Below are 16,759 nucleotides of genomic sequence, written 5' to 3'. Positions count from 1 at the left end.
TTGGGCTGTTTTTTGGGCTCGAGTGGGCTGGAAAAAAATTTTCCACCTGGCAACCCTGACAGGAAGTTGCATCAGAGGGAAAGTTCAGGGCCAACAAGAGCAATGGGTATGAGTCACTGCTTGCTGCCTGGGAAGAACTGAAGGATTTAAAAGGTACCGGAGGGGTGGTGGAGTTGGAGGTAAGAGATTCCTGATCTGGGGGTGGGAGGAAGGAAGAGATGCTGGGAGTCTTCAGCTGGTGGCACTTGGGGATCCCTGGCAGCAATATCACAGCTGTGCTGCTGCTGGGTGGGCCTGGGCCCATCCATGGCTATGCTACTGGTTTTGTGGTGGTAGCACTTGACCATAGTTTTGCTGACTGTTGCATCTTTGTATTTGTCAGACAAAGCAGCAGAGTCACTGGGGAAAGCTGGCGTTGTCTTAGAAGTACTGAAAGTCCTTCGTCATTTCTCAGCAGATAGGAGCCTCTGTCTTTCTTGCTTGGGAGTGCTCTGGGGAGTATCTGTGAATGGTAAGTGTTATGTGCTGAAAAGAAACACCTGGGTAGATGTGCTTTCTCTCCTCTGTGCTGAAGATTTACTGGCTGCATTAAACAATGCCACTGATTATGCTGATTTCAGGGAAAAATTGGCTTTGTTTCTGTCTCATACTACAAAGTCCTAGTAACAATAACAGTTCTGTGGAAAACTAGATTCTTTGCTATGTAGTAATCCTCCAAAGATGTTCTTCATCTAAAGAACGGACTTAAGGAACTTTTCAGAGCTCATTTTTGTTGTACATTTTTACATAGTAAACATCAAAGAAAAAAAATCTTTGAAGAAAAGAAATTCAGAAATAATAATAACAAGGAAATCAAATCATCTAGTGCTAACATCACTTAGGCAATAAACTAGAAAATGCTTTGTAAAGAGGAGAACCAAGATCGAAAATCCAAGAGAAATGGATACATACAGGAAAATTAGAGTAAGACAAAACCTTCCTCAACCAATAAAGGCTTTAATAGTCAAGAAGAGAATCATTCAGTTCCAGTGGCGTAGCCAGACCTGACATTTTGGCTGGGCCCAGAGCTAATATGGGTGGGCTATATATATATATATATATATATATATATATATATATATATATATATATTGTAATAACTGTAATCCCGGTAGCAAACCTTCAGGGGTGGTAGGCTCCCTTTAGCAGTCCACAAACAAAGTCCTTCCAGACAACACAGCTTTTAGTTCCAAACAGTTTATTTCCCCTCCTCCACAAAATCTCAGTTCAAGGGGTTAAAGTCCCATTCAGTTTCCAAAATAAAGCAACAAGAAAAAACTTCCCTTTAAATCCAAGTTCTCCCCCAGTTCAACAGCCTGGGTTTCAGTTTTAAAAGTCTTTCGGCTTGGGTGGTTGCAGAATGGCCGTACACCGCCCACAACACAGCTAATTGACTTCTGTGACCACCCACTGCCTTCAGTCCCTGCAACTCTGCCCCAAAGTACAATTACAGTCCATGTCAACTGGCTCCTCCAAACCTGGGGGTGCTGATCCCTCCAGACTCTCCTTCCTCCAAGCACTCCATTAACTCTGCCTCTCTGCTAGGCTGTTGGTTGGAGACCTCCTCCTCCTCCCAGGTGGAAGGAATCTTGTACTGATTTCTAACCCAAGGGTATTGAGCTTTGTCATCCCTGCTCCCCCTTCTGGCCCTCGCCTGCCATCGCAGCTGCTCTCTCCAGTCCTTTTCCCCCTCCCTTCCATGTGGGGGCCATACCGGGTTTTGGGACCTACCACCCTGCTCCCTTCTCTCAGGGCCTTGTGGGGAATGTAGTCTGGCCCCATACCTCCGCCTGAGTTGCTTAGACCCTCCAACCTCCTTACAATATATATATATATAAAAATATATATACATATATATATATCTATATCTATATAAAACGCACCTCCAACATTCTAATGAAGCCTCACTTTCCCAACGTTCTAAAGTGAGGCGGCAGAGACCACTTTTTGAACATCAGTGTTTACCCCGCCCACGCGCTGCTGATTGGCTGTGCCTCAGGTGATGCACACAAAGTACGGTTCCACCTCCCAAACACTCACATGGACTTAGAAACCACCAAGCCTTTGATTGGGACCGGTGCTGCAGAGGAGCAGGAGTGGGACAGCGAAGAAAATGCAGCGGCATTCAGGAAAAAACAAACAAACACACACGAGTCCCGCCCCTTCCTGAGGAGGGGGTAGCTACCAGCACGGGGACCAACCGCGAGGAAAGCGCGGATGAAGAACGCCACTAAACAACCACTACATCGCGGACCTTACTCTGCAAGCTGTTCATGCGGTGAGTCTCCAAGCCGGCGTTCAGTGCCTACAACAGAGACTTCCAAACACATTCGCCCTCAGCCCCGCCCCCCTACAGAACGCCACCCACATTCCACACTAAAACCAACCAACCCCCCCCCCAAAAAAAAAACCCCACCCAAACGGAAACCTCCGGCGCCCAACCCCCCCTAAAAAAAACGGATCACAGCCCACCTGAGTGCCCAGCTGAAATCAGTGCCTACAAGGAGACCTCCAGACACATGCGCCCTCAGCCCCGTCCCCCCCTACAGAACACCACCCACATTCCACACTCGAAAAAAACCTATATCTACTCCTACTGCCTGCCTGCAACGGATCCCTCTGGTTTCAACAAAAATACAAGTGCCTACAAATACCACATCAGAGTGCCCTGCTGAATTAAGATTACTGTATCACACTCACACGCAGAGAATCACCCCCTACCAGCCACAAAAAAACCCCACATCTAATATGGACAATCAGCATCACTCACTAACACACATACATACAACCAAACTGCCCACCACCCAAAATGCCACACACTGCCATGGACAGACAACATCTTGCTTTCACACTCATACACACACACTCCCTCCCCCAACCCCCTTAATACAAAAACTGAAACAGTAAAAAACTACATCTCTCTCTTACAAACACCCACAGACTCCCATAATCCCCCCCAAAACACAAACACTCATACAGAACAACCCTACCCCACAAACACCCCCCCACAAAATGGCACATACACCCACAGACACCCACAACCTCCCTCAAAACCACAAACACTCATACAGAGCAACGCTACCCTACCCCACAACCCCCCCTCAAAACCACAAACACTCATACAGACTTTACAACTTAAAAAAAAAAACTCTTTTCCTTTTTAAAAAAATATATATCCCTTAATATCAAACAGAAAAAGAAAAAGAAAACCACATGCTAGCGCCCGTTTCATTTGTTTTGGAAACGGGCCTTTTTTACTATTGTGTGTATATATATATATATATATATATCTACTATAATAAAACTCACCCTCAACGTTCTGAAGACAACGTTCTGAAGTCAGTCACTCCCTGAAGGGTTCATGGATTCATGGTGGTGAAGCCACAACACTGACCATGTCTCTCTGCCCTGCCCTGCCCTCACATGAGGGACCAATCAGAAAAAACACCCTCAACATTCTAAAACACAAAGGACCATCACAACACTGTTCCCAGGCAACACTAGGCAACGTAAGACGGACCAATCAGAGGAAACTACGTGACAATAAGGGAGGAGCATTCCCCAGCAGAATGGCTCATTATCTGTGCAGCACGGAGAGCACAGAACCACCGCTGGAACGAGAGAAGAATATTCCTGCTGTGGGTATGTGCAAAAATAGACCGGGGGGGGGGGGGGGGAGAAATTTTTAAATGCCTAATGCCAATACTGAAGAGTGCCAGAGGGCCTATAGCACAGACTATATTTGGGATCGCTTGACATGGAGTCAGAGGAGCCGGAAAACAACGTGCCCGTCACCATCTGGGACGTGGGCGAACAGGACAAGCTACGGCCCAGCTGGAAGGATTACCCGCGACCCAGCCTGCAGCAAACAGCGACCAAGGACAGCACAGCACATCCCCCAACCCCCAAGCAAAAAACAAAACAAAAAAAGACACACATCAACAACCTGCACACACACCGCACCCTCACACACTCACACACACACACAAAATAACTCTATGACACATACACACACACACACAAAAAAAGCCACATGCTAGCGCCCGTTTCATTGGTTTCAGAAACGGGCCTTTTTTACTTATATATATATATATAAAGTAGTGTGCCCTACTTCTAGCATTTTTCCTCTCTCTCCCTCCTTTCATCCAGCATTTCTCCTGTTTCTCTCTCCATCTGACCAACCAGGGTCTCCCCCTTGCTCCCCTTCCTTCTCCCCAACAGCTTGTCTCTCCCCTGCCCTTTTCCATGTCCCCTCTTTCTCCCACCATCTTTCCATTCATCTTTCTCTCTGTACCCCTCTTCTATCCAGCATCCCAACTCTTCTTTCTTTCCATCCAGCTTCTCCCCTCTCACCTCCATCCAGCATGTCCCTTTCTCTCTCTCTCCCTTCCACCAACATCTTCCCTCGCTCTCCACCTTCTGTCCAGTGTCTCCCTCCTTTCATCCATCTCCTCTCTCTTCCTCCTTTCCATCCAGTGTTTCCCCTTTTTCTGTACCCATCCAACATCTTTGATCTCTCTCTTCCCCCCCCCCCCCCCCACCATGCAACATACACTTTGACACACTTTCTTCCTCCTCTCCTGCCAAACAAAATATTTGTTCTATGCTCCTCCACCCCAGCATTTTTTGTTTCCACGTACCTTTTATTATTATTATTACATTTGTACCCCGCGCTTTCCCACATGTTGCAGGTTCAATGTGACTTACATAGTAAATACATTTACAGTCATGAAAAGAAACATACTAATTGTAGTAAACGAGTAGTTGTAGGGTTTGATATAAATGCAAGCTAAGACGGGATAACAAACAGAAAGGAGATAGGGAAGGCTAAGAAGTAAGAAGGATGGTAAGGAAAGGTAGAGTGATGTCATTATGTGAGTGTTTGCTCTTTCCTATCAAAAAATGGAGTCAAAGCAGAGGAGAGCGCAACATCAAGTCCGAAACTGGAGATGATTTGGGAGTTGGTACACAATGAGGCAATATCGGATCACTAAAAGTATACAAGGATACCCGCTTACAAACATCTATGGGGAAGCTCTGTGAAGATGCGCTTTTGTACTAGCCAAAGTCCGAAGACGAAGAGCCATGTCATGAGGGATCTGCATTTTTCATGGGAGGGAAAAAAAAATACAAGCAGCTATCTGTTGCGACAAAGTACGTTTTGTGAATGGGTTGCCAGATAGCCTTAAAATTCCCCAGCCTAAAAACAGCGACAGCCCCAATCCCCATCTTGCTCACCTATGTGCTCTGCCTCTTCCTCCACGTGTGGTACTAGTACTGCTTAGCTGGCCAGCCCGGGCCCTCTTTCTGCTTCCCCCCCGCCCGCAGCAGCCTTTAGGCATGCGCTGTTGGTCTGCCAGTCCTCAGCCCTCGGAACAGGAAATTGACGTCAGCGGGGGCAGAGAACGGCAGAGCCGACAGCGCATGCCTGAAGGCTGCTGCGGCCCTGAACTTCATTTTCTTCTTTTGCCGAGGCTGCTCACAGAGACGCAGCGGCGGTGGTAGCGGTGGAGCGGAGGATCATCTCAGACTTGGCAGGTGGGTGGGCGGGCCTGAGTCAAGATTGGGTGGGCCTGGGCCCACCCAGGCCCACCCGTAGCTATGCCCATGTTCAGTTCCATCATTAAAAGAACACCTTTTCCTTCCAGAAAAAAACCTCAATTATGCCGGATCCAGGGCTTTTTTTGAGGGGGTACTCAGGGGTACTGAGTACCGGCACCTTTTCCACTGTCTGCTAAACTTGACCCATGTTTCTCATATTTTAATGAAAGAGCTCAGGTTCTACATACAAATTCTGCCTTGTCATAGATTCTATGACTGGTTGCAGGGGTCCTGGCTATTGTGGGGTGAGTCCCTCAATGATCAATCCACCCCTGAAGGGTGGCCTGGTATTTGAGTACCGGCACCTTTTTTGCTAGACAAAATGCACCCGGATCATAGAAAATATATTGATTATTTTGATAAGAAATAAAATATTTACAAGGAAACCTAAGTTGGAAAGAAGATCCCAAATTAATTACTGCCAAACAAAGCTCCAAAAATTTCTTCCTTCTTGCTTGTGTCCACATGGACACATCTGGAAATATCTGCACTTTGCCACCAAGAAAAGATGTGTCTAGTTTTATAATATAGTCTCCATATCGATTCTCTATCTTGTTGAAAAACAAATGTAATCAAAAGAGTAGCTCTGGCAGAAACCAAAATATCCGAAGATTCCAAAATAGCAGATATATCCAAGTTCCCAGGGGCTTCTGTATTATTCTTTTCAGTTGATCCAATATATCTTCTGAAGAGTAGAAAAGCTGACTGAGGATATTTTAACACAGATTGTAAAAATCTATTAAAAAATCTATGGCCAGGGTCAGCCTAGACAGTGGAAAGTTAAGGAGCCTTAAGTTTAGGCTTCTATTGCCATTCTCCAGATTTTAAATTTTCCTTAAAACAGAATTATCCATTAAGATTTTAAATCAGAGACAGAGTTATGCGTAACATAAATTCTTGAGACTTGAGAAGTAATTTTAGTCTCCAAGTCCTGCAGCTTGGAGGTAGAAAAAGCAGAAATATTAACTATAGAGGAGCGAACCCTATCTAAACTTTCTGTAGCAGTCCCGAGTGATTCCAAAGTGACCACCTCCAGTCTCACAAATGCCTTCTTTAGGGTAAGCATTGGCAATCCACCTTCAACGTTCTCTTCCCAAAGGCCCGAGTAGCTAGGTTACACTCCCTTCCAATTGTGGCGTAGATGAACAAATAGATTCTGCTGTTGACATCCTCCTCTTAGCAATTGATTGTCCAACCCGTCCTATGACACCATGAGATTCACCGGCATCCTCCTCATCTCGCGGTAGTTGGCATCAATCTATACTGCCAGGATTCAGAGGGCTAGAAAGCCCTTGCAGGCTTAGAAAAACCTTGCTGCCTAAGCTGGGGCTCTTCCTGACCACAGCAGCAAAAACTGCACAGCAAAACACATTACAGTTTGTGGCACTGACCGCTAGGCTGCCCTTCTGCTCTGCAAGGACATCTGTGTGGCCATTTCTGTAAAAATGCGGCCAGAAAGACATGCTTGCCCTGGTTTTTTGGCGTTCATAATTTGAATGTTTTAGTTTGAAAAATGGCTGTTCATTTTGGACGTTCTCACATATTTTCGAACAGGAAACCCCGACGTATTTCCTGTTTGAAAATGCCTGTGAAATGGACCTTTTTTTTGGACGTTATGAGCAGGATATCTGAATTCTGACTTGGATATCCTTTTGAAAATGCCCAAGTCTGTTCAAGGCAACAACATCAGTTAAAAACCATCATTCTCTACATCATGCCTTTACAAATTTAAGTAGCATTAGCAGGAAAAGCAACATACTACCCAGCTGAGACTGGATTAGTCAGCCCCTCCTTTTCCTTATTCTCATGGAGTAATTACATTGTTGAAAAGAGCCATATGCTGTGTCTCCCTTCACCCAGGCAGAGCTCCAGTCCATCATACCTCCTCATTACTTTGGACATAAACACAGTTAAAGGCTGTGAACTGGTGTACAAGCTAAGCTGTAACATTATGTGCACAGTACTAGCAGATGGGTTCTGTTCTTGTGTTGTCCAACAGAATATTTAATCAGATGAGAACATTAGGACTTAAGACCTGCCCACATCAAGTAAACTACCAATGAACGGAAAGAGATAGTGCCTTCAAAAAACCAGTAAAGGAACTCAACTGCTTTAGCTTCACTTTTCATTTCCTTCCCCAGAAAGGTCTGAGAAGAACATATGCTGAGAATGCAATCTCAGGTATCAATGAGATCAAAGCAGTTGTGCATAGTTTTAGCACATCTCTGTACTGAGCACATGCTTATCATCAGTGTTGTTTAAATTACTTAAGTAAAAATAAATGTATATTTTAATAAGTAAAAGTACAATGAGAATACATAAAAAAAATGTACTTAAGTAAAAATGTTGCTGCCTAATATAATACTTTTGAGTAAAAAGTAAAAGTACTGTAACTATAGTGAATATGGCTTGAGCCAAAAGACATATGAGAAGAGACTAGAAGACCTGAAGATGTGTACCCTAGAGGGGAGGAGAGGAGGGACCACCGGGGAAATATGATATAGACGTTTAAATACTTGAAAGATATTAATAAAACAAATATTTTCCAGAGAAGGGAAAATGGTAAAACTAGAGGACATGAATTGAGTTATGGAGTGGTAGATTTAGAAGTAATATCAGAAAATTCCGTTTCTTGGTGAGGGTAGTTGATGCCTGGAATGCCCTCCCGAGGCAGGTGGAGAAAAAAACAGTGGTGGGATTCAAAAAGGTGAGGAATGAACACAGGGGATCTCTAATTAAAAAATGAATGGCATAAAAAAAAAACTTAAAGGGTTGCATATGTGTTTGCATGTGGTGCTTAGATGGCAACTCTGGCTGTATAAACTAAGGCCAATGCTGGGCTGACTTGTACATCTATGTCCCGCATATAGGAATCCAGTTTAGAATGGGCTGGAGAGGGCTTTGACAAAGACTCCAGTAAATTTAGAATGTGAGGACAGTGCCAGGCAGACTTTTACGGTCCATGTCCCGCAAATGAAATGACAAATTTGGATAGGTAGGAGTGGGTTTTGACGGCAACTCAAGTAGTTGGAACATAAGGACAAAGCTGGGCGGATTTCTACAGTCTGTCCCAGAAACACCAAAGAAAGACCATGATCAAGTATATAATTTCACATTCATTGTTGATTTAATCTTGAATTGATAATGAATATGACTTTTGGGCAGACTGGATGGACTGTTCAGGTATTTATGTGCCGTCACTTACAATGTTACTAAGAGGGGCATTTTTGAAAGAAACGTCCAAGTTGTGATTTGGACATCTTTGTAAAACGTCCAAATCTGGGGGCGGGGAAAAATGTATTTTCAAAAAAAGATGGATGTTTCGAAAATACTGTCCAAGTGACTTGTGGCGATTTTCGAAACCAAAGACGTCCAAATGCAAGCCATTTGGACGTGGGAGGAGCCAGCATTTCTAGTGCACTGGTCCCCCTGACGTGCCAGGACACCAACCGGGCACCCTAGGGGGCACTGCAGTGGACTTCATAAAATGCTCCCAGGAACATAGCTCCCTTACCTTGTATGCTGAGCCCCCCAAAACCCACTACCCACAACTGTACACCACTACCATAGCCCTTATGGGTGAAGTGGGGAACCTATATGTGGGTACAGTGGGTTTGTGGTGGATTTTGGAGAGCTCGTTGTTTCCTCCACAAATGTAACAAGTGGGGGGGGGGGGGGTTATGGGCCTGGGTCTACCTGTCTGAAGTGCACTGCAGACCCACTGAAACTGCTCCTGGGACCTTCATGCGCTGTCATGAACCTGAGTATGACATCTGAGGCTGGCACGAAATATTTTTAAAGATGGTTTTGAGGGTGGGAGGGGGTTAGTAACCACTGTGGGAATAATGGGAGGTCATCCCCGATTACCTTCTGTGGCCATCTGGTCATTTCGGGCACCTTTTTGTGCCTTATTTGTAAAAAAAAAAACATGTCTGGGTGAAAACGTTCAAGTGTTCATCACGGACATCCTTGCTTTTTTCGATTATGGGTCAAAGACGTCCAAGTGTTAGGCACGCCCAAGTCCCGCCTTCACTATACCTCCAACACGCCCCCTTGAAATTTGGACGTCCTTGTGACAGACTTCAGTTAGTGACGTCCAAAATCGGGTTTTGATTATACTGATTTGGACATCTCTGGGAGATGGACGTCCATGTTCCTATTTATGTCGAAAGATGGACGCCCTTCTCTTTCGAAAATGAGCCTGTAAGTAACTATTGTTAACATTTTTAGCCCAACAATTTTATTGCTCTACAATTCAGTCTACTTTGCTTTTAGTAAAACTGCATTTTGAAAATGACTCACTCATGTGAGTGTGCTTGTGAATCTTTAATCCACCACAGCTAAAAAGGTGTTAAAACAACTGCACTACCAGGAAGTAGATTGTTCAGTTTGATAATAAGTTCCTTCAAATCAGGCCAGGCCGCAATATTACTGACATCTTTTAACTGGGTCTGTAGGCATTGATCAAAGGAATCTCTATGTGAAATACTTGACTTCCTTATAGCAAAAAATGCTTTATCATCATCATTGTCATTATCATCTGCATTAGTAGTAATTCATTTCACAAAGTTGAAATCATTGTCTGTTGTTGTCCTATTTTTCATCTGATGGCAAACTCTGAATATATTCAAGAACTGATGCAAAAGTGTCAAATGTATGGAAACTCTTCAGTCTTAAGGCAAGACAAACAGACTATCAATCCAGTGGACTGTCACACCAATGTAAAATTTTCCATGGGATGTCCAGCAGCCTGTTGTGTCTGTTCACCAAGAACTGCAACCAGCTTCAGCTTAATCTCCGCTTCAAAGTAACCAAATTCATCACTGTTCTGTTTGGCTGGAGACTAGTAACCAGTTCAACAAGCATAGGCAACTCTACTGTTCTCATAGGCTGTATTCCCTGAACACCAAAATTTAAGATGAGATGATCCACTGTTTGTGTGACGAGGTTTGCAGTTGCAAAATCCAGTTCCAGGTTTTGCTGTTTCATTTGGTTTACTGACGTATCATCATTTAGGTCTCTCTGCCACTTTTACTTTTAACTGCAAACATGAGAACTAACTAGGTAAAAATTGGTAAAATTATTATTTCAGTAAAAGTAACACTTTACAGTAACTAGTTACATTTACTTAGTTACTATACAACACTGTTTATCATAGTACATACAGGCTGTTAATGTGTGTATTTTGTGCTCTTTTGTTGTTTTTCTGCATGCAGACAGGAACACTATAAGAGTATCAATAGAAGGTGCTGTCCAGACCATATGCAATGTTATGCAGGTGTATTTTCAGGATGGCGATGTGTTAGAATTGGCCTGCTGCACTCTGTGGGGTTTGTGCTTGCAAGGTGAATGTTTGGGCCTTTATCTATCACAGCAGTGGGGTTGGGTGTATGGTGGCCCCTGCCCAGAGGTAGTAAAGAAGTCATGGGGTCTGTGGAGGGGGATATGCAGGGGGTTTCTGGAGGGCCATTGGCAATTTGGAGGCTCTTTATGCCTTGTTTAGTATATCACTATATACCCCCTTATGGTAACCTTGTCTCATTTGGAAATTTTCCATTTATTTTGCAAATAAATATAACACAGGTCTTATCTCCCTATATAACAGGTTGCATAGATGAAGAGCAGTGTGAAGCAGTTACTCTTATCCTTCTGGAGTCTCTTGGGAGGCATCCTGGAAGGCCAGTGCTGGTGAATAATGCCAGTCTGGCACTGGCAGGCTTACTCAGGACATCAGGTAGCACCAAGAATGGAGTGTAAATGTGACTGAAAGTTTAATATATTTGATAGTTTGTTTATTCCAAAAGATTTCAGCTTCTGCTGTACTTAAGCTTTTTTTCTTAACTCAACTACCCATTCTGTGCTGCCTGGGAAAAGGATATGAAGTACTGTGTAAGGTTAGGTATCTACTATCCAACATCAGTAATCATTAGTCATGGAGAAACCTCTTGGAACACATCCTTCTTTTGACACCTGCTAGTCATTTCTTATCCACCTTGCAAAACTCCCTCATTGTTTTCTGAGGTGCACAAAAAAAGAGTCCCCATGCTCTTGGTCTCCAGCAGCATAATGAAGCATCATTCATCATTCACAAGCAAGAGCCTGGGCAGAAAAAATAAAGCCATTGTGTTGAATATGGGAAGTTGGATAGATGGAACATACAGACTGAGAAAAGACATGTTGTTATTGGGTAAGTCTGCCTGACTCTAAACCTGTCTTTCAGAGATGGCAGCACTGAGGATCATTGTACCAGTGACGGGAATCAGTGGCATAACTGTGATCAAAGGTTCCTACCAACTACACTGTGATAATCCAGAAGTAGTTGAGAATATCCTCCTGCTCTTCCTAGAGATGGTTCAGCACGGTAAATGTATTGTACTCATCCCACTCATTCTCCACTTTTGCCCATCAGGAACACTGGAGTGAGAAGAGGGTGCGGCAGTGACCCCCAGTTAGCTTATTTGGTAAACAGAATAACCTTCTTCTCAGATCATCTGTGAGCTCTATTTTTTACAATAGACATGTTGCTTTACAGTGGCTGGGGGGGGGGGGGGGGGGTTGTAATGTGAAAGGTTTCACATAAATTCTTTGGAGATCCTGGGTCAAGAGTTTGTCAGATTATTGGTACCTCTAATCACCTTTATGTACTTTGACTATATGTTCACTTTCACACTGCCTTAAATCTGGGGTCCAGTTGTTAACCTGATATTGATAGCAGGAGGTTTCTGGACTTTTAAGAGACAGGACATGCCTTATCAGGGTTGGAAATTATGGGAGCAGAAGAACTATTTGTGTGATCTGAAAGCTTCTGGGATGCAGAGGTTTGGTCAGCAGAGGTAGTCACTATACCCATAAGTAAGCACAGCAAGAATAATTGAAATTAATTGTCTCCTAGCACCTACAGTACCAGAGCTGCTGTGCTACCATGTGGACCAACTACTAAATGAAATCAAAATGAAAAATGCTTCGACAGAGGTAACATGGAATCTAATGTACTAGGGGAATTCTCCTTCCACCTCCTATGCATGCTAAGAGGCAGGGTAGTTAATGGATAAGCCAGTATCTACCAGGGGTGTAGCTACGTGGGGCCACGGCCCTGCCCCCCCCCCCCCCCACTGCCAACCCCTTCGACCCCCCTCCCACCACCAACCCTCCCCCACTGCTGCCGTCGGGTACCTTTGCTGGCGGGGGTCACCAACCCCCAGCAGCTGAAGTCCTCTTCTCCAGCACGGCCGCGTTGCTGATCTGCAAGGGCAGGCTTCTGTTTCTGCAGGACGTCAGACTCACAGAAACAGAAGCCTGCCCTTGCAGATCAGCAACGTGGCCGCGCCAGAGAAGAGGATTTCGGCTGGCGGGGGTTGGGGGCCCCCACCAGCAAAGGTAACCAACGGTGGCGGGTTGGCGGTAGTGGAAAGAGGGGGTCGAAAGGGCTGGCACTGTGGGGGGGGGGGGGGTCAAAGGTGGTGGTGGTGGTGGCGGGACGGGTTAAAAATGGTGGATGGGGGTCAGCGGCGTCGGGGGGGGGGGGTAAAATGTGCCCCCTCACCTCGGGCTCTGGACCCCCCTCCCACTGAAGTCTGGCTACACCCCTGGTATCTACATAGTCTATGCAGCCTCTGACACTGTTCAAATAGTCCAAAATGTTGATCTTGTAATGGACAAATTCTGTCAGAACTGTTGTAATCTGTGCAGAGGCCTTTAAGTACAACTCTTCACAGTGTGCTGCTGATGAAGAGCTAGTGCCAAATCTGAGGCGGTCCCCACTGCTCCCCTCCACAACTACACATTGAGCTGGGTACAGGTGCGTCAGTACTCCGTCTAAAGGAAGGAGAGATCTTATTCTAAGGCTTTGGCACTTAACATAAACATTTGCATAAAGAGGGGAATTTAATTAGGTTTTCAGGAACTTATGTGCATTATCATGCAATGTGTATTCCATGATGTGCTGGGGACCTTACTAGCTTTGCTCCATACACTGAAACCCTTTTTTTTTCATGAAATAATTTAACGAGAGCCTGCCAAGATTTCCTCCAGTATATTAGTCTCTCTGATACTTGTGAATCCTAAAGTCTCTCCACTTAAGCTCAACGAGCTTGGGTAAGAATAGGGGGAAGTGAGTGTCAGTACAAGAGAGATGGAAGAGCATTAAACCCCCCCCCCCCAAAACAAACAAACCCCTCCTTACAACAGTGTCATGACTGCAGGCAGAAACCTAGAAGATGCATTTTTGACAGATAAAAACACAGCATAGTATAGGACACAGTGCACACTGTCCCTCTTTTCTTTTCCAGGATATAGTGGTCCTCGTTAACGCCACACTCCTGAAGTTGCAGCAATAAGGAATGGAACATAAAATTACATAGCGCAGCAGGAAAAGTGTCTTTTCCAATGTTACATATCTCATTGCTTTCCTCAGCCCCAAGCTGCAAGACAACTGCTGTATTTCTGTGTTAATTTGTGGTATAGAGAGGGCCATTATTCATCAGGGAACACTGTGCCTACTACTCTCTCTGCTAAACAAATCTTCAGAAAATAAATTTGTAGTACAGTGAAATCTACTGTGTTTCATTTTCTAATGCTCTGTGCTTATTGTATAACCCAACCACTGTCCAAAACAAACCCCTATTTTCAAAACCATTTATCTACTACTACTACTGCTACTACTTGACATTTCTAGAGCGCTACTAGGGTTACGCAGCGCTGTACAGTTTAACAAAGAAGGACAGTCCCTGCTCAAAGGAGCTTACAATCTAAAGGACGAAATGTCAAGTTTGGGCAGTCTAGATTTCCTGAATAGAGGTATGTGGTTAGGTGCCGAAGGCAACATTGAAGAGGTGGGCTTTGAGCAAGGATTTGAAGATGGGCAGGGAGGGGGCCTGGCGAATGGGTTCAGGGAGTTTATTCTAAGCATGGGGTAAGGCGAGGCAGAAAGGGCGGAGCCTGGAGTTGGCGGTGGTGGAGAAGGGTACTGAAAGGAGGGATTTGTCTTGAGAGCGGAGGTTACGGGTAGGAACATAGGGGGAGATGAGGGTAGAGAGGTAGGGGGGGCTGCAGAACAAGTGCATTTGTAGATTAGTAGGAGAAGCTTGAACTGTATGTGGTGCCTAATCGGAAGCCAGTGAAGTGACTTGAGGAGGGGGGTGACATGAGTATATCGGTCCAGGCGGAAGATAAGCCGTGCAGCAGAGTTCTGAACAGACTGAAGGGGGGATAGATGGCTAAGTGGGAGGCCAGTGAGGAGTAGGTTGCAGTAGTCAAGGCGAGAGGTAATGAGAGAGTGGACGAGAGTTCGGGTGGTGTGCTCAGAGAGAAAAGGGCGAATTTTGCTAATGTTATAGAGGAAGAAGCGACAGGTCTTGGCTATCTGCTGGATATGCGCAGAGAAGGAGAGGGAGAAGTCGAAGATGACTCCGAGGTTGAGTGCAGATGAGACGGGGAGGATGAGGGTGTTATCAACTGAGATAGAGAGTGGCGGGAGAGGAGAAGTGGGTTTGGGTGGGAAGACAATAAGCTCGGTCTTGGCCATGTTCAGTTTCAGGTGGTGGTTGGACATCCAGGCAGCAATGTCGGATAAGCAGGCCGATACCTTGGCCTGGGTTTCCGCAGTGATGTCTGGTGCGGAGAGATAAAGCTGGGTTTCGTCGGCATAAAGATGATATTGGAAACCATGAGATGAGATCAGGGAACCCAGGAAGAGGTGTAGATTGAAAAAAGGAGGGGTCCAAGGATGGATCCCTGAGGAACTCCAACAGAGAGCGGGATGGGGGTGGAGGAAGAACCATGAGAATGTACTCTGAAGGTACGGTGGGAGAGATAAGAGGAGAACCAGGAGAGGACAGAGCCTTGGAACCCAAATGAGGACAGTGTGGCAAGAAGTAAATTGTGATTGACAGTATCAAAAGCGGCGGATAGGTCGATGAGGATGGAGTAGTGGCCTTCGGATTTGGCAAGGAACAGGTCATTGCAGACTTTAGATACTGCCGTTTCTGTCAAGTGTAGGGGCGAAAGCCAGATTGAAGCGGATCGAGGATGGCATGAGAGGAGAGAAAATCTAGGCAACGGCTATGAACGGCGCCGCGTTCAAGTATCTTGGAGAGGAAGGGTAGGAGGGAAATTGGGCGGTAGTTGGAGGGACAGGTAGGGTCAAGTGATGGTTGTTTGAGGAGTGGTGTGACTACAGCATGCTTGAAGGTGTCAGGGACAGTTGCAGTGAAGAGAGAGAGGTTGAGGATATGACAGAGGGGGGGCTGACAGTAGGAGAGATGGTGTTGAGTAAGTTGGTGGGGATGGGGTCAGAGGAACAGGTGGTGCATTTCGAGGAGGAAAGAAGATGGGCGGTTTCCTCTTCGGTGATTATCAGGAAAAGAGGAGGAGGAGGCCTGGGTTGGTTGGTTGAGGGAGTGGGTTAAAGGGTGAAGAGGAAGAGATGGTTTGGTGGTGAATTCGAGGTTGATCTTCTGCACCTTGTCACGGAAGTAATCAGCCAGTGATTGAGGAGTGAGGGGGGGTGGGAGCGGAGGGCACTTTGAGGAGGGAGTTAAGGATGGCGAAGAGACGACGAGGTTAGAGCTGAGGGAATTAGTCAATTGGGTGTAATAGTCCTGTTTGGCAAGGAATAGGGAGGACTGGAAGGAGGATAGCATGAATTTGTAATGAATGAAATCTTTATGGGTGCGAGATTTTCTCTAGAGGCGTTCAGCAGATCGGGCACAGGAGCAAAGGTATCGGGTGCAAGGGGTCAGCCAGGGCTGGGGATTAGTACGCCTTGTGGGACGGGAGATGGATGGTGCAAGGGTGTCCAGTGCAGAGGAGAGAGTGGCATTGTAAGTGGAGACAGCCTTGTCGACAGACTCGGAGGACATGATGGAAGGGAGGAGATTAGAGATACTAGAGAATAAGGTGGGAGGGTCGACAGCCTGGAGATTCCTTGAAGCAGTGGTTAGTGTTGGGCGGGACTGCAGGGGAGGGTGATGAAGTGTGAAGGTGATCAGGTGATGGTCAGAGAGAGGAAGAGCTGAGGCGCAGAAATTGGAGGGTGAGCAGGTAGAGGAGAGGACGAGGTCAAGACAGTGGCCAGATTGGTGAGTAGGGTTAGTGGAGCTCAGTTGGAGGTTGAAGGAGG

General features: G+C 45.6%; 1 protein-coding gene across 4 annotated transcripts in view; it reads left to right on the top strand.

Annotated features, from left to right (window-relative positions):
* The window catches only part of STKLD1 (serine/threonine kinase like domain containing 1), a 57,447-nt gene extending 43,120 nt beyond the window's left edge, over nt 1-14,327 (top strand). For 2 of the 4 annotated variants that reach the window (XM_030207717.1, XM_030207714.1), the window contains 6 exons: nt 383-511; nt 10,857-10,985; nt 11,246-11,374; nt 11,861-12,001; nt 12,533-12,612; nt 13,929-14,327. In XM_030207717.1, the coding sequence (XP_030063577.1) occupies nt 383-511; nt 10,857-10,985; nt 11,246-11,374; nt 11,861-12,001; nt 12,533-12,612; nt 13,929-13,976 (656 nt within the window). In that variant the 3' untranslated portion in view covers nt 13,977-14,327. The remainder of the gene's footprint in view (nt 1-382; nt 512-10,856; nt 10,986-11,245; nt 11,375-11,860; nt 12,002-12,532; nt 12,613-13,928) is intronic. The other 2 variants (XM_030207716.1, XM_030207715.1) reach the window with 2 other exon arrangements.
* Nucleotides 14,328-16,759: the final 2,432 nt, after the last annotated feature.

The sequence above is a fragment of the Microcaecilia unicolor genome, chromosome 6 (assembly GCF_901765095.1).
Source record: "Microcaecilia unicolor chromosome 6, aMicUni1.1, whole genome shotgun sequence".
Classification (NCBI taxonomy): domain Eukaryota; kingdom Metazoa; phylum Chordata; class Amphibia; order Gymnophiona; family Siphonopidae; genus Microcaecilia; species Microcaecilia unicolor.
Note: the sequence above shows the minus strand (reverse complement) of the source record. Positions and strands in the feature narration are given on the sequence as shown.